Below are 25,481 nucleotides of genomic sequence, written 5' to 3'. Positions count from 1 at the left end.
ACACAATTTTCTTGTGTTTTAAATTTACGGATAGTCAGGGTCACAGTTCAACACTCAGACATAATTTACAAATGAAGCATTTGTGTTTAGTGAGTCTGCCAGATCAGAGGCAGTAGGGATGACCAGGGATGTTCTCTTGATAAGTTCGTGAATTAGACAATTGTCCTGTCCTGCTAAGCATTCCAAATGTAACGAGTACTTTTGGGTGTCAGGGAAAATGTAAGGAGTAAAAAATACATTATTTTCTTTAGGAATGTAGTGGAGTAAAAGTAGTCAAAAACATAAATAGTAAAGTACAGATACCCCAAAAAACGACTTAAGTAGCACTTAAAAGTATTTTTACTTAAGTACTTTACACCTGTGGAAACCACTACAAAAGGACACCAATAAGAAAAGACTTGCTTGGGCCAAGAAACACGAGCAATGGGCAGTAGACCGGTGGAAATCTGTCCTTTGGTCTGATGAGTCCAAATTTGATATTTTTGGTTCCAACTGCTGTGTCTTTGTGAGACGCAGAGCAGGTGAACGAATGATCTCCGCATGTGTGGTTCTTACCGTGAAGCTTGGAGGAGAGGTGATATTGTGGAGGTGCTTTGCTGCTGACACTGCCAGTGATTTATTTACAATTCAAGGCACACTTAACCAGCATGGCTACCACAGCATTCTGCAGCAATATGCCATCCCATCTGGTTTGTGCTTAGTGGGACTATCATTTTTTTTTAAACAGGACAATGACCCAACACACCTCCAGGCTGTGTAAGGGCTATTTGCCCAAGGAGAGTGAGGGAGTGTTGCATCAGATGACCTGGCCTCCGACATCACCTGACCTCAACCCAATTGAGATGGTTTGGGATGAGTTGGACCGCAAAGTGAAGGAAAAGCACCCAACAAGTGCTCAGCATATGTGGGAACTCCTTCAAGACTGTTGGAAAAGCATTCCTCATGAAGCTGGTTGAGAGAATGCCAAGCGTGTGGAAAGCTGTCATTAAGGCAAAGGGAGGCTACTTTGAAGAATCTAAAATCTATTTTGATTTGTTGAACACTGTTTTGGTTACATGATTCCATACGTGTTATTTCATAGTTGATGTCTTCACTATTATTCTACAATGTAGAAAATAGTAAAAATAAAGAAAAAACCCTTGAATGAGTCCAAACTTTTGACTGGTACTGTATGTATATTATATTTATCCCACATGCGACTCGTAGTACGACTAAGCAAAATAGCCCACTAAATGAACTCCAGAAGATAAATAGCAACATGCAAGAACACTATAGAGTTACAGTAATAGGCAATCAAGAAATGTCTAAGAAAGGAATTCTAAATACAAGTGTATTTAATTACTTTGTAAAATGAATGAATTCACACACAAGGCATAAAGCTTAAGTTACAAGGCAATACTGACATTAACAAAGCATATATACTGAACAAAAATATAAATGGAACATGCAACAAGGATTTTACTGAGTTACAGTTCACATAAGGAAATCAGTCAATTGGATTCATTCATTAGGCCCTAATGACTGGGCAGGGGTGCAGCCATGGGTGGGCCTGGGAGGGCATAGCCAGGCCCACCCACTGGGGAACCAAGACCTGCCAATCAGGATTTTTTCCCCACAAAAGGGCTTTATTACAGACAGAAATACTTTAGTTTCATCAGCAGTCCGGGTGGCTGGTCTTAGACGATCCTGCAAGTGAAGAAGCCAGATGTGGAGGTCCTGGGCTGGCGAGGTTACGCGTGGTTTGCGCTTGTGAGGCCAGTTGGACTTACTGACAAATTCTTTAAAACAACATTTGAGGTGGCTTATGATAGAGAAATTAACATTAAATTCTCTGGCAACAGCTCTTGTGGACAGTCCTGCAGTCAGCATGCCAATTGCACACTCCCTCAAAACTTGAGACATCTGTGGCATTGTGTTGTGTGACAAAACTGCACACATTAGTGGCCTTTTATTGTCCCCAGTACAAGGTGTACCTGTGTAATGATCATGCTGCTTAATCAGCTTCTTGATATGCCACACCTGTCAGGTGGAGTGATTATCTTGGCAAAGGAGAAATGCTCACAAATAGGGATGTAATTACATTTGTGTCCAAAATTTGAGTGAAATAAGCTTTTTGTGCATATGGAACATTTCTGGGATCTTTAATTTCAGCTCATAGGACCAACACTTTACATGTTGCGTTTATATTTTTGCTCAGTATAGATAGCATCAGTTATCCTCAGCGAAGAAGTTTGATATAATAATAATACTATAGTATCCATGTTTGGTATTAATCACACATTCAATAGTCAGTCCTCTGAATACTCAAACAGAGATGTACATTTTCTCCCCTCCGAGGGGGTATGGCTGACTAGTCCTTGGTTATTGTCCTTTCCTTGTGTTAGTGGACAATTTGCCATGCAGGTCCAGGTGAGAGAGCACATAAATTAGGGCCAAGCCTACATGAGTTTACTAACAAAACTGGACAAGCTGGGGCATGAAGATTAGAGCTCTGCTGAACAAAATAGCAGAATTACATTCATTTCAAAGTGAATAAAAGGAACTGCATTACAAAAGCACAGGAAGAAACACAGAACTGATGTGCATCCAGGGGGAGCTCAACAGTACTCAGAGTTCCAGCTTTATGCAGATATAGGCATGGTTTGTTAACATTTGGTCTTTTTCAGGAATCTGCCCACAAATTGAAAAAGTAATAGTCAGATTGGACGGTTGACAGACACTCTCATTGGACTGCCAAAGCATTGCAGCAAACAAGATGCCAAATTGCATACAAACACAGATGGTATTAGATAACATACAGTGAAATCTATTTCGTTGCCGGTTAATAAAGCATTAGAAACCTCTAGCCAGACAAACCTAGCTTATTAAGTAGTCTGCTACGGCCTTTAAAAGGAGGGACACAAAACAGATCTAACAATAGTTTTCAATTGCCCTTAAGTACAAACAGTAACATAAACCTAGCAGCAATGCTAGAACATACAACAAAGGCCAAATATTCCTTTTATCAAAGCATTAGCACCTCACTCATGTTTTTCATTTAAGTCCTGGATTATATTCATTACGGCACACAACAGAAAACGTTTTGAAGAAACATGAGCGTTTCTTATTGGACAAGAGCTGGTTTTGTCAGTTTTCTTATATTTCTTGCCTAATGAATACACACTCCTGTTGAGTCAGATAGCACAGCACTATACAGTGGGCTGCAGTAGCTCCTGGAGCTGGCAGAGGGTGCTGTGCAGTGTGGCAGCCAGTGTCTCAGCCTGGGTTTCCTCACAGCAGTTGAAGGCTGTTACGGAGAAGTGGACATGGTCCGACTGGGGGTTGTAGCACACAGCGTATCCGTCGGGAACGAGAGGTCCGAAACACATCACGCTGTCTGTGTTTGCAGGCACCTAGTGTAAGAGGTTTAATGTAGTTGAGAAGTTGGAGAGAAGAGAAGGAAGACAGGGTATAAAGTTACTTTCACATATGTCGCAAAATAAATGCATTTTTTACAGATCAAACAATTTACTTTAAATTGGTTAGCACAATAGTTCCCTAAATGTGTGTCTTGCAAACATTTCTGAACATGGTACCCAAAAGACGATAGGTGTTATTAACAAAAAAAAAAAAAAATGTAATTGCCATACATTAGGTAAAAGCCTTTAAAAAAAACATACATACATACTTGCAGATCTGCAACTTGTTTAGCAACTTTAGAACTCAGCCCTACACCAGAACTGTGGACACTATTCTGGTAAAAGGGCTCAATCGCAAAGCTTTACAATGTAGTGAGCTTAACACCACTCGACGCTTGGCATTGCTCATGGTGAACTTGGGCATGTGTGTAGCTGCTCAGAAATGGAAACCCATTTCATGAAGCTCGGTAGTGAGTGTTGCAACTGAGGACCAACTATTTGTACATGCTGTGCTCTTCAGCACTCGGCAGTCCCGTTCTGTGAGCTTGTGTGGCCTACCACTTTGCGGCTGAGCCGTTGTTGCTCCTAGATATTTCCACTTCAAAATAACAGCACTTGCAGTTGATCGGGCCAGCTCTAGCGGGGCAGAAATTTGACGAACTGACTTGTTGGAAAGGTGGCATCCTATGATGGTGCCACGTTGAACATCACTGAGCTCTTCAACAGTAAGGCCATTCTACTGCCAACATTTGTCTATGGAGATTGCATGGCTGTGTGCTCGATTTTATACACCTGTCAGCAACGGGTGTGGCTGAAATAGCCAAATCCACTCATTTGAATGGGTGTTCACATACTTGTGTGTGTGTGTGTGTGTGTGTGTATAGTACCAGTCAAGGGGTTTTCATTAATTTTACTACTTTCTACATTGTAGAATAATAGTGAAGACATCACAACATCACAATGCTTGCTCTTTCTTCATAGAGGATGACGTTATGCCCTGGACACCTTATGTGAATTGATTGCCCCCCATCTATCTTCTGAGCTCGTGCTACTAGGTGTTCTAAACTGGGACATGCTTAACACCCCGGCCATCATACAAGCTAAGCTTGATGCCCTCAATCTCACACAAATTATCAATGAACCTACAAGGTACAACCCCAAATCCGTAAACACGGGCACCCTCATAGATGTCATCCTAACTAACTCGCCCTCCAAATACACCTCTGCTGTCTTCAATCAAGATCTCAGCGATCACTGCCTCATTGCCTGCATCCGTAATGAGTCTGCGACCAAACGACCACCCCTCATCACTGTCAAACGCTCCCTAAAACACTTCAGCGAGCAGGCCTTTCTAATCGACCTGGCCGGGGTACCCTGGAATGACATTGACCTCATCCCGTCAGTAGATGATGCCTGGCTATTGTTTGAAAGTGCCTTCCTCACCATCTTAAATAAGCATGCCCCATTCCAAAAAAGTTGAACTAGGAATAGATAGTCCTTGGTAGTCCTTGGCTCACTCCAGACCTGTCTGCCCTTGACCAGCACAAAAACATCCTGTGGCGTTCTGCATTAGCGTCGAATAGCCCCCGTGATATGCAACTTTTCAGGGAAGTTAGGAACAAATATACACAGGCAGTTAGGAAAGCTAAGGCTAGCTTTTTCAAACAGAAATTTGCATCCTGTAGTACTAACTCAAAAAAGTTCTGGGACACTGTAAAGTCCATGGAGAATAAGAGCACCTCCTTCCAGCTGCCCACTGCTCTGAGGCTAGGAAACACTGTTACCACCAATAAACCCACTATAACTGAGAATTTCAATAAGCATTTTCTCTTCGGCTGGCCATGCTTTCCACCTGGCTACCCCTACCCCGGTCAACTGCCCGGCATCCTCCACAGCAACCCGCCAAAGCCCCCACCATTTCTCCTTCACCCAAATCCAGATAGCTGATGTTCTGAAAGAGCTGCAAAATCTGGACCCCTACAAATCAGCCGGGCTAGACAATCTGGACCCTCTCTTTTTAAAATTATCTACCGAAATTGTTGCAACCCCTATTACTAGTCTGTTCAACCTCTCTTTCGTATCGTCTGAGATTCCCAAAGATTGGAAAGCTGCCGCGGTCATTCCCCTCTTCATAGGGGGTGACACTCTAGACCCAAACTGCTACAGACCTATATCTATCCTACCCTGTCTTTCTAAGGTCTTTGAAAGCCAAGTTAACAAACAGATTACCGACCATTTCGAATCCCACCGTACCTTCTCCACTATGCAATCTGGTTTCAGAGCTGGTCATGGGTGCACCTCAGCCACGCTCAAGGTCCTAAACGACATCATAACCACCATCGATAAGAAACAATACTGTGCAGCCGTATTCATCGACCTGGCCAAGGCTTTCGACTCTGTCAATCACCACATTCTTATTGGCAGACTCAACAGCCTTGGTTTCTCAAATGATTGCCTCGCCTGGTTTACCAACTACTTCTCTGATAGAGTTCAGTGTGTCAAATCGGAGGGCCTGTTGTCCGGACCTCTGGCAGTCTCTATGGGTGTGCCACAGGGTTCAATTCTCGGGCTGACTCTCTTCTCTGTATACATCAATGATGTTGCTCTTGCTGCTGGTATTCTCTGATCCACTTCGACGCAGACGACACCATTCTGTATACTTCTGGCCCCTCTTTGGACACCGTTAACTAACCTCCAGATGAGCTTCAATGCCATACAACTCTCCTTCCGTGGCCTCCAACTGCTCTTAAATTCAAGTAAAACTAAATGCATACTATTCAATCGATCACTGCCCACACAGCATCACTACTCTGGACGGCTCTGACTTGAATACGTGGACAACTACAAATACCTGGGTGTCTGGTTAGACTGTAAACTCTCCTTCCAGACTCACATTAAGCATCTCCAATCCAAAATTAAACCTGCAACCGGCTTCCTATATCGCAACAAAGCATCCTTCACTCATGCTGCCAAACATACCCTCGTAAAACTGACCATCCTACTGATCCTCGACTTCAGTGATGTCATCTATAAAATAGCCTCAAACACTCTACTCAACAAATTGGATGCAGTCTATCACAGTGCCATCCGTTTTGTCATCAAAGCCCCATACACTACCCACCATTGCGACCTGTACGCTCTCATTGGTTGGTCCTCGCTTCATACTCGTCGCCAAACCCACTGGCTACAGGTTATCTACAAGTCTCTGCTAGGTAAAGCCCAGCCTTCCCTGTGGCTCAGTTGGTAGAGCATGGTGTGTGCAACGCCAGGGTTATGGGTTCGATTCCCACGGGGGCCCAGTACAAAAAAATCAAAGTATGTATTCACTACTGTAAGTCGCTCTGGATAAGAGCGTCTGCTAAATGACTAAAATGTAAATGTTATCTCAGCTCACTGGTCACCATAGCAGCACCCACTCGTAGCACACGCTCCAGCAGGTATATCTCACTGGTCACCCCCAAAGCCAATTCCTCCTTTGGTCGTCTTTCCTTCCAGTTCTATGCTGCCAATGACTGGAACAAACTGCAAAAATCTCTGAAGCTGGAGACTCATATCTCCCTCACTAGCTTTAAGCACCAGCTGTCAGAGCAGCTCACAGATCACTGCACCTGTACATAGATGGGCTATCTACCTACCCCATACTGCATTTAATAATCTTGCTCCTTTGCACCCCAGTATCCCCACTTGCACATTCATCTTCTGCACATCTACCATTCCAGTGTTTAATTGCTATATTGTAATTACTTCGCCACCATGGCCTATTTATTGCCTTAACTCCCTTATCTTACCTCATTTGCACTCACTGTATATAGACTTTTTGTTTTACTGTATTATTGACTATGTTTTGTTTATTCCATGTGTAACTGTGTTGTTGTATGTGTCGAATTGCTATGCTTTATCTTGGCCAGGTCGCAGTTGCAAATGAGAACTTGTTCTCAACTAGCCTACCTGGTTAAATAAAAGTTAAATAAAAATAATAAATTAAATGAGCTGGCCAATCAGCAGTCTACTTGCGTTAATATTTTTAATTTAGAGATATACACCCATACCATTCTGGGGGAACGGGCATGGGGCTCCGGGAGGGAGGGGTTGGAGGCCGGTAGCCTAGCCATGGAGGCCGGTAGCCTAGTGGTTAGAGCGTTGGGCCAGTAATCAAAAGGTTTCTGGATCTAATCCCCGAGCTGACAAGGTAAAAATCTGTCATTCTGCCCCTGAGCAAGGCAGTTGATCCACTGTTCCCCCGGCACCAAAGACGTGGATGTTGATTAAGGCAGCACGCCGCACCTCTCTGATTCAGAGGGGTTGGGTTAAATGCGGAAGACACATTTCAGTTGTACAACTGACTAGGTATCCCCCTTTCCCAATGATTGCTTATGTCAGTATGAAAGAAGTCCTATTTGAGAATTTGTTCCCCCACCTGAAGAATGAAATTGTTATGTCATATCATTAATATGTGAAAACCAATGAAAATATTTAACTTAAAAGCCAATTCTCACTCAACCCAATTAAGAATGAATATGCATAGCCTGCATAGCCCATTCATGAATAGCCAAGCCCATTCATTCGAATTAATTTATTACATGAATGACTTGAATACAATGACAAATCCCTGATGTAAACAGGATTATCTGGCTAGATCGATGGCACTGTGTTGACTTTGATAAGCTACAAGTGCGCACAAAAATACCATACTACATGTAAATAGAGAGGGACACAGACCCAATATAATATTGCATTATCCGACACTCACCTTTAGATTACATAATTATATCCTGTCATTGGAATGAATGTTGCAATCTTGTCAACTTCCACTGGAGTTGTATTTTACCTGTCCTGTTCTCAGTTTCCAGTGGGTGGCCAGCCCATAAGCAGTGTCCATGAACAGTCTGGGCACGCTCAGTCCCTCCTCGATGGCCTGAAGCTTCAAGCCCAGCAGGTGGCGGTCGATGGATTGTCCTTTGAGCGCCTAATTTAGAAAGGTCAGAAGTTATTAGATGACAGAAAAGTGAAACAAATTACTAAGATGATGGCAGCAGAAGCAATGGGTGTAGTCACCTGATCAGTTAGAGTGACGTAGGTCTCTATGGCCTCTCTGAGTAATTCCAGCTTTGCCTCTCTCTGCAACACACAAATAGAGCGTCAAGACGCATCAACAATGTCAATTAATAGAAATCCCCTGTAAAGCTGCCATGTATTGTTGGCTTTGTTAATAACTGCAAGTAGTTGTTTTTCTCAGCCACCCACGAAACAAGAGATTGTGTTGTGCCTTCGCCTGATCAAAACACCCATTAAAGCTAGAATCCGTAATAATTTGTAAATCACCGTGTCCATTTGGGATAATACAACAGACTTACTGCAAACAAAAACTATTTTTGAATCACCTGCGGTCGCGAAATGGGCTTTTGAGATCATTGTCAGTGCACATTTGTTGACAATCCTTGCTAGTTTGTAAGTTATTTACCCAGTTATAGCTAATTTATGGTCAGCAAACAGGGTTCGTACGGTCATGAAAATCCTGGAAAAGCCATGGTTTGTCACCTGCGTATGCCAGTGCGAGTGGGCCGGAGGAGAGAGACATAGCAACATAATAATGATAAACAGGCTAACTAGATAACCAATTCAAAAATATTGTGTTGCCTGGATAGGTTGTCAGTAATTACCTATTCAGCTGTTAGCATGTATTAATGTCATTGTCATGTCCTAAAAAATGTTTCACGGGCACGCAATTGACAAACGGGTGCGTTACCAATGCTACATACTCATGTTGTAAAACCATCTCTCAAGCGCTCAATATTGGGACTTGAGAAATAAACCTGCCACGGTTGAAAAGCTGTGATTCCCCTGTAATCAACATTGTTCAAAATATTCTTCAAATTAGCCAAAAAGACAAATAACTCACATGCTGTCAATTAGATCTCTGGAATATTTTAGCCTTACAAGATTATAGACAAACATGTCTTAGTTACCTTGCTTTGAAGTAGCCTACCTTAGTCATTTGATCCCTAATTCATTGAATGAGGGAATTATTTTATAAAGAAAGTATTTGGTTGTAATATTTTATATAGGCTACCAAGGGTGGCCAACCATCCTCCAGGAGAGCCTTAAAGGGTTAGTGTTGTATTTTGAGACAGGTTTGAATATGCAAAGAAGCCAACAGGCAGAGGGTAGCCTACACTTTGGTCTGATTCTCTATGGTAATAATAATTGATTTTATTTAGTAAAGTGCTTCTCACCGTGATAGAGGGGTCATCAAAGGTAAGCACAAACTTGAGCATTTGATTGGTGGGAGAGCGGATGTAGTCTGTGCGCCCCCCTCGAAACATCCTCTGGGAGGCAATGTCACAGGAGGCACAAACCTCATTGTGAACTCTGATGGAGAAAAGGTGAAAAGGGAGAGCAGGGGTGCGTTCAGTTTGCTTTAACATTTGCTGTGTTGCGTGATGTTTTGAACTGAATTACACGTTTCCCTAAAATAGTGTGCACCGTTCATCAATAACCTTTAAAGTACGCTTGCTCCTGTTTGGTGGGTGCGGCCTTATCAACATGGGTGTGACCATCTGAAATAGCAAAACTCATGCAGCACACCATATGTACGGTAACTGCCCCCTGGGCCACCATAATCAATGTTTTTTTCCAACTGGTCATTCAGTACAGTACCTGTTCAGTTGAATTCAACATTGCAAACAGTTCTGTTGTACTGAACGCAACCCAAGTATTGAATTTGGACACAGTGATTGTTGTTAATCAGAACTAATTTACAAAATTGAAAATGCAGATATTCCAGTCAGAATTTTGGCTGCCAAGAACATTTATTGTCTCAGTTATTAACCACGAGAATAGAATGCTTCTTGTGTGAAAATGTACTAGCATGTCTATGAAAATCAGTACCACAGTTTGAAAACATGAACTGCACACATAATTTCCTTATTATTGCATATGGTATCCTAATTTGAGGCTGAATGCCCTTTGTATGTGATTCCTATGAGCTCACTTGTAGTAGGCCAGCTGCAGTGCCACCTGGATGAAGGAGTTGGGACTCAGGTTGTGCTGTTTGGGCAACTCCTTCCCAAACCTCTGGAAGTTGAAGCAGCGGATATCCAGGTCGTTGATCAGTCTGGGGGGGTATGACAAATTCATACTCCATTAATAAAGCATCAGAGTAGGAGAGCTGATCTAGGATCAGTTTTTGCTGTGTAGATTACAATGAATGGAACTGATCAGCTCTCTTGCTCAGACAATTTATGAATACAGGCCCAGGTTAGTTGTTGAATTCAAATTATAAAGATGACTCTTCACTTCATTGGGACAGAAATGTATCTATCGACAGTTGTCAGTTTAGCCACAGGATGGCAGCACATGTGCTGAACCCAGGAAAAAACAGCCAGCTCAGATCACAAACAATTACTTAAAATAGAATGAGTAGGTCAGGAGGCACCAAAGCCTTCTTACACTGCTGACCGTGTTTTGTCATGGTTACATCAACACTTAGGGCAGCTAATCGTGTTTACACTCCTCCATTTGCTTTGGTCCATGTCACTTTCATTTCAGCTGAGTCGTGTTGAAGTTCATAGCAAAGCAAACATTGACTACACAGAGGCCGGGTGCTTCTTATCATTGTCATTGTAGTATTGTATCACCATCTACACTTATGCACTCACAGTGTTAGTACTGTAGTCGGAGGTGTTGAACCAGTCAGTATGCGCACCATATTAAAACCCTTAAGAGTCTTGACACACCTGTGCGTCAATCTAATGAACATAAAAAAATCCCCATCAAAATCTGTCAGTTTAAGCTATTGATAGTACTGGATTGAGACACAGCCCATACAACAACAAAAAACTCTCGCCCTTCAACATCTACGGTGGAAAGTGGCAGAGCTACAGGGCTGTTTGTCAGAACAGAAGACATCCCGAAAATCAGTCTTTACAAAAACAGTTTGGTCTACTAACTGATATGTAAAATAAAAGCAATGCTTTTTACCCATTTTTCTTCCCAATTTCATGATAGCCAATTGGTAGTTAGTCTTGTTCCATTGCTGCAACTCCCGTACGGACTTGGGAGAAGCGAAGGTCGAGAGTCATGCATCTTCCGAAACACGACCCTGCCAAGCCGCACTGCTTCTTGACACACTGCTCACTTAACCCGGAAGCCAGCTGCACCAATGTGTCGGAGAAAACAGCTTACAACTGGTGACCGAAGTCAACGTGCATGCGCCCGGCCTGCCACAAGGAGTCGCTAGAGGCCATAGGGACAAGGACAAACCCTCCCATAACCCGGACGACGCTGGGCCAATTGTGCGCCACCTCATGAGTCTCCTGGTCGTGGCCGGCTGCGACACAGCCTGGGATCGAACCTGGGTCTGTAGTGACAATTGAGACCTCTGCACCACTTGGGGACCTCATGTGTTCTCTTTTTGACTCAAATATTTGCAATCAAATGCCAGAATCTCCTTAACTCTGCTTCCACTGGACATGCTACTGATTTCAAAACTCGGTCCTCCAGAAAGTGTAGAGCATTAGCAAAAATTTGCAGTTCTTCGTGATATCTTTCAAAAAAGCAGCATTATAATGGATTACCTACACATACTGACCAGCTCATGTTATAGACAGAAGCGTGCTACATGGCAGACCAATCCAAACTCATCTCTCTGCATGTCCAGCCCATCCGTTATCTCAGCCAATCATTGCTAGCGGGAAGGTTCCTGACTTTTTCCCGTGGCTACACCAACTAGGCTTGTAATTTCCCAATTGTATTTGTATTTACAGATGGCATACAAGTTTGTTATTAAAAATGCATTTAGATAAATAATAATTTACGTTCAAATGCCTCTCCTGTGTAGTGACGCACGACAAATGCCTAGTTTCCTGAAACGAGTCACATATTTAGATCAAATAAAGACTATGATATATAATAACACAGGAGTAATGAAACAATGCATGATAAATGCATAGGGAATGCAAACTCACATATCAAGGTTTTGCTTGGCATGCTCGATATCTCTCTTAATCTCACGGTCAATGTTGAAGTAAAGCTTCTTGGGCATCTGAAGGGGAATCAAAGGGGTTTTCTTTGGGTCCGGTTTCTTACTGCGGAGAGAAGAACGAGGGTAAATGTTAATTGGCATTGTGTGTTTTTTAATCAACTGACTGTTTTTCTTCCGATAAACCTCAACTACAAGTATTTTGAAACATGGGAAACTGAGATGAATACCGTATACATACAGTATGTAATTGAGCAAGTAATGCAGCAAATGTAGATAAGACCCCTCCCCTGTCTCATCTCACCAGTATTGTAGAATGTGATCCAGAAGAGTAGCTATTGGTGGACCTTCAGCCGTGGCCTGCTCATACAGAAGCCCCCATGAGCCATCCTCACCCACCACAAACTACAAGAGGAGGAATAGTGCAAGAGAAATCTAACTAATTAGTTTACCAACAATTGTTGCTCAGTCCATGATCATTTTTGTTTATTGATTTATTTTATTTCAGTGTTATACAGCATTTGGTGCCCAGCCCATATGGACTTACTTTTCATCAAGTATGTGATCTATGATTGGTTGGGTCATTTGGATAATTCTACTGCTTCAGTTACCTGCAGTGTTTTGTCAAACCAACGATTGCCGCTGTTCGAGTGTGTCCCGCCCCCATGCAGGATTTGAGCTGCCATGCGACTGGAGTACCTGTCAGTCAAAGTAACACAGAACTTCATGACTAATTAAATCTAATAACCCAAAAAGCATCAGTAATCAATGAAGTCCCTGGTGTGTCAAACATAACTGAGAAAAAAGTATTCATACTGTACAGCAACTTGCATTCAATTTGAAAAAATAGTAACATACAGGATGAGAGAAAAAAAATATTGTGACTCATACTTATCATCTGAGACCCTCATGACAGGAGAGTCCAGACACAAGGTGAAAAGTCCCTTCTCAATCGCTCGCACTGACTCCTTGTTCAATTTATCTGGGTAAGGATAAGAAAGGTTAAGAGGTAAAGCACTCCTTACTGAAGATAACAATACACTATGACTTCAGAGACCTAGAAACCGAAGTTCCCTCTAATAGTTTCAGCACTGAGCAAATTTCAGGTCTGCTGAGCGTGAAGGTGAACGTAGTGAAAATTCTGTGCAACTTCCAGCGCGTGTTTACTGTGAACACTGAGGCTGTACCTGCTTTAAGTAACAGTTTTAACAGTGGCCAAGTAGACTACTGTTGCCATTTGATCATAATGTAGACCTACCAGAGTGGCCTACCATCAAAAACAATGGAGAAAATGCATCCCATAACATTTTAACATGGAAATAACTGTTCTATCATTAAGCCTACAGTAGCAGCCAATGTGTTGTGCTCAATGTAGGCTTACATTCCATGAGACTTTTGAAAAAACATGCAGGGTTTGACATTAACCTGTTTATCCACTTGTCCTTCAGACAAGGTGACTGAAAATTGTTGCGTTAATTGATGCAAGAAACCACTTTACAAAATACTATTTATTATTATTCCCATATCATTATTACAGAGAATCAGACAAATTATGCTACCCTCTGCCTATTGGCTACTTAGCTTATTCAAGCCTGTCTCAAAATACACACAGCCCCTTTAAGACAAAAAAAAAAGCTATTTACCTGACTTTCTTTTCAAAGATGTCTAGAAATGTACACGTTTGTGTTCTTGTAGGAAGCAATCACTCCCCCATTGCTGACTACAAATGATTTATAACGGAGCTAATAACTCACTAACTAGCAAAGGATATGAACAAAATGTGCACATGTTGCTATATGCAGCTCTTGTTTTGATCACAAACCCAGCTGTAAACAGTCCAGTTCAAAGTAAATGGCACAGATCCACACAGGCCTACTGCAGCTCTGATCAGTTACGCCCACCGGTCTCTGTAGATTAATAAGGACTGAGTAGTGCGCAATATAATCCTACTCCGAAGCGTTCTGCATCCAGCAAAATATCTCACATAGTTAGTTTTGTTTCAGTAAGTTGCATTGAAAGGGACTTATATTGCATTGATTTGATCACAATTGCCACAGTAAAGGGAAACGATGATAGTGTTAACAGAGAAAACTCTAGAAAGTTGAGTGAAGTTTAATCTCATGCGTCTCTCCGTGGGCTGATATTTCATCTGTGCTCTGCGCGGCAGTCACTGGGAGCTGCGTGGCAGTCACTGGGAGTTGCGTGGCAGTCTCAGGGTTACTGTGCGTCCGTGCGGACATTACTAACATGTATTTGAAACAGTGTGGTCCTCTGCATCACACACCCTGGACGTCCCATACTCTGGGTATGTTTATGGGTATGTATAGTATAATGCTGTGCCTATCATGTCTACCTTTGAGCAGGCGGCTGTAGGCCTGGCCCCAGGTCTGGCGGTGCTCGCTGGTCAGGATGCCCATTGGCTCCTTGTCCGTCTTCCAGGACTCAGCCCTGATTCGCAGAAGCTGGGCGTGGATCTGGCTCTCTGTCATCCGAGAGCCATCACTGTTGTATACGTCCATCTGAAAGAACTGGGTGGGACAGAATAGAGGATTGAACTGTGATGTGGAAAAGCTAATCCATGCTTTTGTCACTTCAAGGTTAGATTACTGCAATGCCCTACTTTCAAGCTGCCCGGATATGGCACTAGGCCTAAATAAACTTCAGTTAGTGCAGAATACAGCTACTAGAATATTGACTAGAACCAAATAATTCCATCACATTATTCCTCTGGCTTGTGAGGTGGGGAGATCTTCATGGACTATACTCTGCCTTTGTTTTCAGGGTAGTAAGTGAGTGGTCTGTTGATATTCCTTAAGTGGTGTGGGGGCTGTGCTTTGGCAAAGTGGGTGGGGTGATATCTTGCCAGGTTAGCCCCGTCCGGGGGTAACCTCGGACAGGGCCTCCCGACCCCGCCCAGCTTTGATTCAAAGTAGCCTAGACAAAATCTGACCATAGAAACATAGAGGCAATTATTTTAGACTTCCACATGCCATTTAAACCAGTTGCCCATTTGTCATGTTCTATTGATTTTCAAATCAACTTTCTTTCATTGTCCAGTGGCCAAAGGCACAATAGTCATATTAGCAAACAATGCTAGTTGTTGCATCTTTAGATCTCCCTTCTAAATGTCTAATGGATATTTTCATCTATGTGACATGAAACCTGCTTGCATACGCTGTGCACTTTTGACAGTGTTTTCCGGCTAATTGCATTATGAAACAAACATTTGCGCATAGCTACACTTACGTGAATAATAGTTGATCAACATTCAAATGTCCAACGCCACATTTTCCTAACGAAAACCCTGTCTTAGGCATACCCTCACCAACTCCCCTCCCATAGGACCTGAGCCCTAGGACCGTGCCTCAGGACTACCTAGCTTGACGATTCATAGCTGTCCCTGTCCCAATTATTATACATTTTAAGTTTGGACTTAGGCGGCCCGAAAAAACCCTTAGGGCTTTTTCTATGCAGAAAAAGCTCTGCCCTCTATTGCCACCATGAATATTATTTGACCCTGCTGGTCATCTATGAACGTTTCAATGTCTTGAATTACTTTTAAACGTTAATGTACTCTTAAATCTACACCCAGAAGAGGACAGGCCACCCACAGCTCTGAGCCCGGATCCTCTTTAGGTTTCTTCCTAGGTTCCTGCCTTCTAGGGAGTTTTTCCTAGCCATTTTGCTTGTGAGTCTGCATTGCTTGCTCTAAGGGGTTTGAGGCTGGGTATCTGTAAAGCACTTTGACAACTGCTGTTGTAAAAAGGGCTTTATAAAATACATTTGCTTGGGTATCATTAATGTTGGGTATCATTGCCATGTTTATTAGTCTGTAATATGGGATTAATTGGAGCTGTCCCCTTCGCTCTGTGTAGCCGCTCTCATCTTGAAGAAAAAAATCATTAAATCCTCTTCTGACCCCAGCCATATAGTCAGTGATGCATATTGTGGGTCAAGCTCACCTGGTAGTTCCTCACCACTGTGATGTGGCGGGCACGGCTGTGATGGGTGATAGTGTCGTGTTTGCGGCCTGGGATCCGACAGGATGAGAAGAGGAGGGGAAAGAGCTCCATACAGAGTGGCTGGCCCCGCATGTACTCCACTGGCAGACGGCCACTGAGATACAGAGCGATGCAGAGAGAGAGATGCAGAGAGAGAGATGCAGAGAGAGAGGTGCAGAGAGAGAGGTGCAGAGAGAGAGGTGCAGAGAGAGAGGTGCAGAGAGAGAGATGCAGAGAGAGAGATGCAGAGAGAGAGAGCATACAGATACAGTTACTGACAATATGCCGTAATACATTTAGACTGGGTATATAAACCAAAGCATACAGGCCAACACAGAGGTTAAAACCCTAAAATAGCTGTGAGAGAGTGTCTGCAACCTAGGATACAAATATTGATATGGTTCACCATTTGGTGAAACATGACTTGGAAAAACTGGTCAGGAATATGTAGCTAATATTAAGGCTTCAGGTCTAAGACGGCGTATATGTACAGTACAATCATGAAATGGCACTTACTTGTCTACTACATTTTTGAAATCGAGTGCAGCAGCAATCAGCTTGGATGCAAACCTGGGTGGACACAAAAGATGTTAGAGAATGGCCCAGCCAGAGTACTGTTTGTTCAATGCAAATCAAACTTCACCTTGCAACATACTACTTTGTGCATTGTCATAAAATGGGGTGGAACTGTTCAAAGTTCCTCATATTTCCTACAACTATAGATAGGATATAGATGTATGAAATAACATTCGGAAAGTATTTAGACCCCTTGACTTTTTCCACATTTTGTTACGTTACAGCCTTATTCTAAAATGGATTCAATAGTTTATTTTCCCTTTATCAATCTACACAATACCCCTTAGTGACAATACAAAAACAGGTTTTTAGACATTTTTGCAAATTTATATTTACATATTTACTCAGTACTTTCTTGAAGCACCTTTGGCAGAAATTACAGCCTTGAGTCTTCTTGGGTATGACGCTACAAGCATGGCACACCTGTATTTGGGGAGGATCTCCCATTCTTCTCTGCAGATCCTTTCAAGCCCAGTCAGGTTGGATGGGGAGCGTTGCTGCACAGCTATTTTCAGGTTTCTCCAGAGATGTTCGATCAGGTTCAAGTCCGGGCTCTGGCTAGGCCACTCAAGGACATTCAGAGGCTGGTCCCGAAGCCACTCCTGCGTTGTCTTGGCTGTGTGTTTAGGGTCGTTGTCCTGTTGGAAGGTGAACCTTTGCTCCAGTCTGAGGTCCTGAGCGCTCTGGAGCAGGTTTTCATCAAGGATCTCACTGTACTTTGCTCCGTTCATCTTTCCCTCGATCCTGCCAAGTCTCCAAGTCCCTGCCGCTGAAAAACATCCCCACAGCATGATGCTGCCACCACCATGCTTCACCGTATGGATGGTGCCAGGTTTCCTCCAGACGTGACGCTTGGCATTCAGACCAAAGAGTTCCATCTTGGTTTCATCAGACAAGAGAATCCTGTTTCATGGTCAGAGTCCTTTAGGTGCCTTTTGGCAAACTCCAAGCTGGCTGTCATGTGCCTTTTACTGAGGAGTGGCTTACGTCTAGCCACTCTAGCATAAAGGCCTGATTGGTGGAGTGCTGCAGAGATGGTTGTCCTTCTGGAAGGTTCTCCCATCTCCACAGAGAAACTCCGGAGCTCTGTCAGAGTGACCATCAGGTTCTTGGTCACCTCCTTGATCAAGGCCCTTCTCCCCTGATTGCTCAGTTTGGCTGGGTGGCCAGCTCCAGGAAGAGTCTTGGTGGTTCCAAACTTCTTCCATTTAAGAATGATGGAGGCCACTGTGTTCTTGGGGACCTTCAATGCTGCAGAAATGTTTTGGTGCCCTTCTCCAGATCTGTGCCTCGACACAATCCTGTCTCGGAGCTCTACGGACAATTCCTTCGACATAATTTTGCTCTGACATGCACAGTCAACTCTGGGACCTTATATAGACAGGTGTGCGCCTTTCCAATCAATTGAATTTACCACAGGTGGACTCCAATCAACAGGGTGCACCTGAGCTCAATTTTGAGTCTCATAGCAAAGGGTCTGAAAACTTATGTAAATACAATCCGTTTAAAAAATTAAAAAATAAACATCTGTCAATAGTTGGACCGACTAAGTTGTTCTCACTCTGTAATCCACAGGTACAAATGCTGAGTGAGTGTACACCATCATCCAACCAGATTATGTCAACACTGGTGACTGTGTACATTCAGCAAATCAGCCTGCTCCTCTCTAGTATCTCACAGGCACATAGTGCATACAGCTATGCCAGTATTTTGCTGGCTGGCACTCACACAAGCTGGCCCCTCCAGTCTGAGAAGTCCCGCTTGGGCAGGGAGATGGCCGGGTTAGAATGCACGGGCAGGGGCTGTCTGCTCTCCAGGTACGCCCACTGCACCCACCAGTCGGATATCTACAGTAGAGGACAGGGGAAAGGACAACAGCAAAACAACTATCAATCATGCAGTACAGTCCAGAAAGGAGGGCAGCTGTGGAAAGACACTGAGCCATCAGAGTGAAACTCAAATTAGCACATGCATTGTGTGTACTATAAAGTGTCATCTAAAATCCAGCACCCCACTGATATTTTCTTATCTCAGTCTATTTACATTGGTTACAAATTTTGCATAATTTCCCACATTGTTCGCATACCCAATTGTTTGAGTGTTTAGCTCGTCTCTCCAGTCCCTCTTGAAGTTGCGGACCAAGTCCCCCCTCCCCGCAAAACTTTTGGATATTCTTGCGGGTGTGGACCAGCTCTTCTTCAGGTATCAGGGGCTCCAGGGCTCGTAGGTACCCCTGCAGAGTCTGGGCCAGCGGGGGCACCGGCTGGGCAGGCACCGAGAAGCATCTCTCCTGGCTGGATCCAGACACAACCTACATGTATGTCCAGATAAACAATGTTGAGTCTAGTCAGTATGAGTAATAAGATGAATTGATATTTGAACAAAAATTAAGTTTGAGCATATGTTATTTGGGTCACCCAGGGCTATTTTGGTGTCACCCACCTAAGGAGCGTAGGATCTGAAATACTCCATTTGATTCGTATTCACGGTCATTGTGTACGTTACCATACGTTGTCAACATTGCCACGCGGTGCATTCTGGGTACACTCCTACAAGGAGTCAATTGGGCGCTAGCTCAAAAACCCAACATTAGCATGAATTACGTGAACAAGAAGCACATCACAAACCTTTTCCGAGATGTGAGATAATTAACTTGTTCTCTGTAATATCGTATACCTTAGGCAGGTTTCTCGACCAATGCTGCATTCACAACATCTCATAATTTGGTAAATACAAGCATATGACTGGGAAATATCCACTTGAACGCCCCTCCAACTGTAATTACTAGAGGGAAACTTGTCCATCATCCCCGTGCTCCAAAGTATATGAAGCCTTTTGTTTATATACTCAAAGCTCCATTAGTAGCTTGTTTAACTACTATGGTAGTCTGTCAGGTACTCAGCAGGAAGGTCTGATTTCACAATTAAAACAAGGCCTCGATGGCAAAAAACTGGAGGCCTCTTAACCTTTAATGTTGTTATGCAAAAATACTAGCAAAATGCATAGCACTCAGAATTAAAAAAGGTTTTTACCAGGTATTGTTCATCCTGATCAGACAGGCTTTTAACATGGACGGTACATTTTAGATAATATACGACAACTACTAGAAATACTAGAATATGAAACATCTAAGAAGACAAGCCTGGTATTCATAACAGATTATGAAAAGGCCTTGGATAAAGTAAGATTGGATTTCATATATAAATGCCTGGATTTTTTCCATTTCGGTTAGTCTCTTATTCAATGGGTAAAATTAATGTATAGAAACCCCAGGTGTGAATAGTAAATACTTCAAAGAGTTTTGAACTGTTAAGAGGCGATAAACAAAAGGCCATCAAAATGCTAGCTATTAAAATCAGATAAAATAACAGAGGATTAGAATCCAAGGTTTAAAAACAAAGGTGTCCATGTATGCCGATGACTCAAGCTTTATATTAAGTCTGCGAGCTAGATCCCTGCAACGTCTCAAGAAAGATCTAGATAACTTTTCTGGCCTCGCGGGACTAAAACCTAATTACGATAAGCGTACCATATTATGCATCGGATCTTTAAAAAAAACTAATTTTACATTACCCTGCAGTTTACCTATAAAATGGGCTGACGGTGAAGTAGAAATACTTGGTATTCATAACTCATACAGTTGAAGTCGAAAGTTTACATACACTTAGGTTGGAGTCATTAAAACTCACTTTTCAACCACTCCACAAATTTCTTGTTAACAAACTATAGTTTTGGCAAGTCGTTTAGGACATCTACTTTGTGAATGACAAGTAATTTTTCCGACAACTGTTTACAGACAGATTATTTCACTTATAATTCACTGTATCACAATTCCAGTGGGTCAGAAGTTTACATACACTAAGTTGACTGTGCCTTTAAACAGCTTGGAACATTCCAGACAATTATGTCATGGCTTTAGAAGCATCTGATAGGCTAATTGACATCATTTGAGGCAATTCGAAGTTTACCTGTGGATGTATTTCAAGGCCTACCTTCAAACTCAGTGCCTCTTTGCTTGACATCATGGGAAAAACAAAAGAAATCAGCCAAGACCTCAGAAAAAAAAGTGTAGACCTCCACAAGTCTGGTTCATCCTTGGGAGCAATTTCCAAACGCCTGAAGGTACCACGTTCATCTGTACAAACAATAGTATAAACACCATGGGACCACGCAGCTGGCATGCGCGTTCTGTCTCCTAGAGACTAATGTACTTTTGTGCGAATAGTGCAAATCAATCCCAGAACAACAACAAAGGACCTTGTGAAGATGCTGGAGTTAACAGGTACAAAAGTATCTATATCCACAGTAAAACGAGTCCTATATCCACATAATCTGAAAGACCACTCAGCAAGGAAGAAGCCACTGCTCCAAAACCGCCATAATGAAGCCAGACTACGGTTTGCAACTGCACACGGGGACAAAGATCGTACTTTTTGGAAAAATGTCCTCTGGTCTGATGAGACAAAAATAGAACTGTTTGGCCATAATGACCATCATGATGTTTGGAGGAAAAAGGGGGAGGCTTGCAAGCCGAAGAACACCATCCCAACCGTGAAGCACAGGGGTGGAAGCATCATGTTGTGGGGGTGCTTTGCTGCAGGAGGGACTGGTGCACTTCACAAAATAGATGGCATCATGAGGCAGGAAAATTGTGTGGATATATTGAAGCAACATCTCAAGACATCAGTCAGGAAGTTAAAGCTTGGTCGCAAATGGGTCTTCCAAATGGACAATGACCCCAAGCATACTTCCAAAGTCGTGGCAAAATGGCTTAAGGACAACAAAGTCAAGGTATTGGAGTGGCCATCACAAAGCCCTGACCTCAATCCTATAGAAAATTTGTGAGCAGAACTGAAAAAGTGTGTGCGAGCAAGGAGGCCTACAAACCTGACTCAGTTACACTAGCTCTGTCAGGCAGAACGGGCCAAAATTCACCCAATTTATTGTGGGAAGCTTGTGGAAGGCTACCTGAAACATTTGACCCAAGTTAAACAATTTTTGGCAATGCTACCAAATACTCATTGAGTGTATGTAAACTTCTGACCCACTGGGAATGTGATGAAAGAAATAAAAGTTGAAATAAATCATTCTCTACTATTATTCTGACATTTCACATTCTTAAAATAAAAGTGGTGATCCTAACTGACCTAAGACAGGGAAGTTTTACTAGGATTAAATGTCAGGAATTGTGAGAAAAAAAAAGTTTAAATGTATTTGGCTAAGGTGTATGTTAACTTCCAACTTCAACTGTACATACACAAAATGAGCTCTCCACAATGAATTTCAATAGAAAACTAGTAAAAATAGACAAAATCCTATAACCATGGAGAGATAAATACCTGTCTATTTATGGGAAATTACAAAGATTAACTCCTTAGTCATATCTCAGTTTACCCACTTATGGCGCTAGCTACTCCTGACGATTTGTTTTTTCAAATCATATGAGCAAAAAATATTTCACTTTATCTGGGATGCTAAACCAGACAAGATAAAACGTGCCTATCTATATAATGAATATGAACTGGGTGGGTTGAGATTATTAAATATAAAAGCACTAAACCCCTCTCTAAAAGCGTCACTTAATACACAAGCTATACTTGAACTCAAAATGTTTCTCAAGTAGATTACTAAGAAAAGCTCATCCATTGTTTAAAAATGGCCTTTTTGCCGATTGCCATGTCTCATTTTCGATTAATTGAAAATGATACTTTGAAAAAAAGTATCTCTTTTTTTTTTTTAAACAAGCATTGCAGAGCTGGTTTCAATTTCATCCCCCAGAAAAGATAGAACAAATGTTATGGTTGAACTCAAATGTGTTGATTGATAAATTACCTGTACTTATGGAAAATATGTTTGAAAAGGGTATTTTGTTTTTAAATGTTATTGTAAATTGGAAGGGTAGAGTTGTGTCTTTCATGGAGCTATCGGAATTGTATGGGAAGGTCTGCTCAATCTAAGATTACAACCAATGGATTACAGCATTACCCCAAAAAATGGAGGCAGCAGGTGGCAGCGGGAGGAGGTAGGGAACTGGTTTGTCTGCCCAATATAAAGGATCAAAACTGTCTGAAGAACAAAAATAGGAAAGTATACCAGTTTCATTTGAGGACCAGGATGTTGACAGCTGTGTTATACAGATTACAACATAGCTGGGAAGATATTTATGATGTACCGATTCCATGGCACAGGCTGTATGAGTAAAACGCTGCAAGATTCAAGACTTCGTGCTTTTCAGCTAAAATCATTGTACAGAATTCTTGCCACCAAAAAAATGTTGATATTTGGGGCATACAACCACCGCAGCTCTGCAGATTTTGTTGTGAGGATACAGAATCAATAGACGATTTGTTCTGGTATTGCCCTCAAGTAGGGTTAGCATAACGTTAATATTAAATTGACCCTGGAAATAGAATTGTTGGGAGATCTGGAGAGACCTGGTCAGTCAAATACTTTTACGAAGAGTATTAGTAATTATCTTCAACTCGCAGTCTGTGGATTCTATTCAATAGACCCTAACAATCAATTTGAATCTATCAATTCCCCATTCCATATATCACCAATAGTACATTTACCGTTAATTCCTATGGTCTAATCTACAATGTTTGTTTGGTTATGGTAATGTATTAATATTATTATTTCAGTCTTATCGTTCTCATTTTCTTAACTATTTCTTGAACTGCATTGTTGGTTAAGGGCTTGTAAGAAAGCATTTCACGGTTAGGTCTACACCTGTTGTATGCAGCACATGTGACAAAAAGTTTGATTTGAAATACCAGTTGGAAGCATTCACATGCTTTGAACTAGTTGAGAAACTAAAAGTACAGCTATCATGCTCGTAAACAAATTGTTGCATTTAACTGCAGAAAAGTCATTTCCTTAGTAGATGACGTCTGGTCAGCATATGGGAGAAGAGCGTTCATTTAGATTTTCCGTAGAAGTATGTGGTAAATGCCACCTTCCCACTTGGTTATGAACACAGCATAAATACATTTTTCTGGAAAGGAAAACTAACTCATTTTGTAATTAATTATAGGTCATTTTCCATAGACATCTGGACAGTTTAAAGTATTTCTGGTAGGATGCAGGAAAAATAAGGGCGTTAGAGTGATGTGCCAATCAAAACATGACCAGCCAGAACATACCTAAATAGGAAGTTTGTAAGTACGTATGGGGGAGGTTCCCCATACCAAAACAACAGTATTACAATTTAAAAGGGTTTAACTATTCCGATAGCTTACGACTCACCCTAGACAGCCAAACTCTGCATGTTCTCGCAGTTATTTTTCTCAAAATCATCTCAACTCGCGAGCCACTCCTTTACCGGATCAAAGGCGCGAACGTTCTTGAACAAGTGACCGAGAAAGTGTTTTGGGAAAAATAGCTAGTTTACACTTTTCCTAAGTAGATAACCTGCTAAAATGTAGCCAGCTAGCTATCTAACTTGCTAACGACAAATGCCAGGTGAGTTTTCTTCGAGTCCTTGCATTAATTTTTGGGTGTCAAAGACTTTATTGTCCAACTGGTAAAAAGTTATCGTTCCAGGGTTGGAAACTTCGACGGGCTTTGACATGGCAGAAAATGGCAAACGCCAGTCGTCACGGTCCCTACAGAGCAGTGGTGAGCAATCTTGGGACTTTCGCAAAGAGTTCAGATTAATTTCTGTAGCTAAATCGACACGTGTCCAATGTTTCCGTAAACCAAACCCAAAGAGCTCCTACAGAACAATGAGATATTTCAGCGGATGTATAAATGTGAAGCATCCGCTTGGCGTTTCCACTCAACACCAAATATGGTAGTAAGAAGATGGATTTAGGCCGACATTCTGCAAATGTTGTAATCGATGAGACATTTGATTTCAATACAGTTCTGTTCCCAAAACTAACATATGCTATGAAAACAGTGGACTACGATTTGTAGACTTCACCCTTTGCAAAAGTTTTTTTAAATCGCGTTGTTGCACAAAGGTGAATTGAGTTATTGCACACGCGCACTTCAGGGTAGGCGTTCCCTAACGCACATAAGCAGATATATGCTAGAACACGGCAATAGGATCTCGCTAGCTCGTGCTTTGCTCTGCCCACCTCCTTGCTTGTTTTGCCCGCTATGACTCATGTGTTCCCATTGGAAACGACAGGCTGTGGGCTATCTTGCTTTACTGACAAAATCTGTGAAGCTCCTCACACGTCTTACTTACTGCCTCTTCTTCTGTGGATTTTATATGGCGGTTGGCAACCAACTTTAAGGTGCATTACCGCTTCCAACTGGACTGTAGTGTGGCTCAGAGAAGGTTCTTCTTATTCGATGGTGTTATAGGGATAACTACACCCAACTACGGTGTATTGAGGCCCCCAACTGGATGGCGTGACGTTTTGATAACTGTGTAAATCTCTTTAGGACAAGGTGACTTTTATCAATATATTTGCCTGTATTTACCCCCTCAAAATGAAATGCTAACTGCTAATATGGCTATCATAAAGAACTACAAATACCACAATGAACTACAAACGCACGACTCCAACACCACCA

At 42.2% G+C, this 25,481-nt stretch overlaps 1 protein-coding gene across 1 annotated transcript; it reads right to left on the bottom strand.

Annotated features, from left to right (window-relative positions):
* Positions 1–1,316: 1,316 nt before the first annotated feature.
* Positions 1,317–24,697, bottom strand: cratb (carnitine O-acetyltransferase b). Its single transcript, XM_014142021.2, has 15 exons — positions 24,201–24,697; positions 19,042–19,266; positions 18,684–18,802; positions 16,896–16,949; positions 16,341–16,494; positions 14,732–14,906; positions 13,270–13,360; positions 12,990–13,077; positions 12,683–12,783; positions 12,365–12,484; positions 10,390–10,512; positions 9,632–9,767; positions 8,454–8,516; positions 8,227–8,364; positions 1,317–3,392 (listed from the first exon to the last, which is right to left on the bottom strand). The coding sequence occupies exons 1-15, from the start codon at positions 24,249–24,251 to the stop codon at positions 3,189–3,191; spliced, it is 1,842 nt and encodes a 613-aa protein (XP_013997496.1). The 5' UTR covers positions 24,252–24,697; the 3' UTR covers positions 1,317–3,188.
* Positions 24,698–25,481: the final 784 nt, after the last annotated feature.

This window comes from Salmo salar, chromosome ssa14, assembly GCF_905237065.1.
Source record: "Salmo salar chromosome ssa14, Ssal_v3.1, whole genome shotgun sequence".
Lineage (NCBI taxonomy): Eukaryota > Metazoa > Chordata > Actinopteri > Salmoniformes > Salmonidae > Salmo > Salmo salar.
The sequence above is the reverse complement of the archived record's forward strand: the minus strand, read 5'-3'. Positions and strand labels throughout refer to the sequence as shown.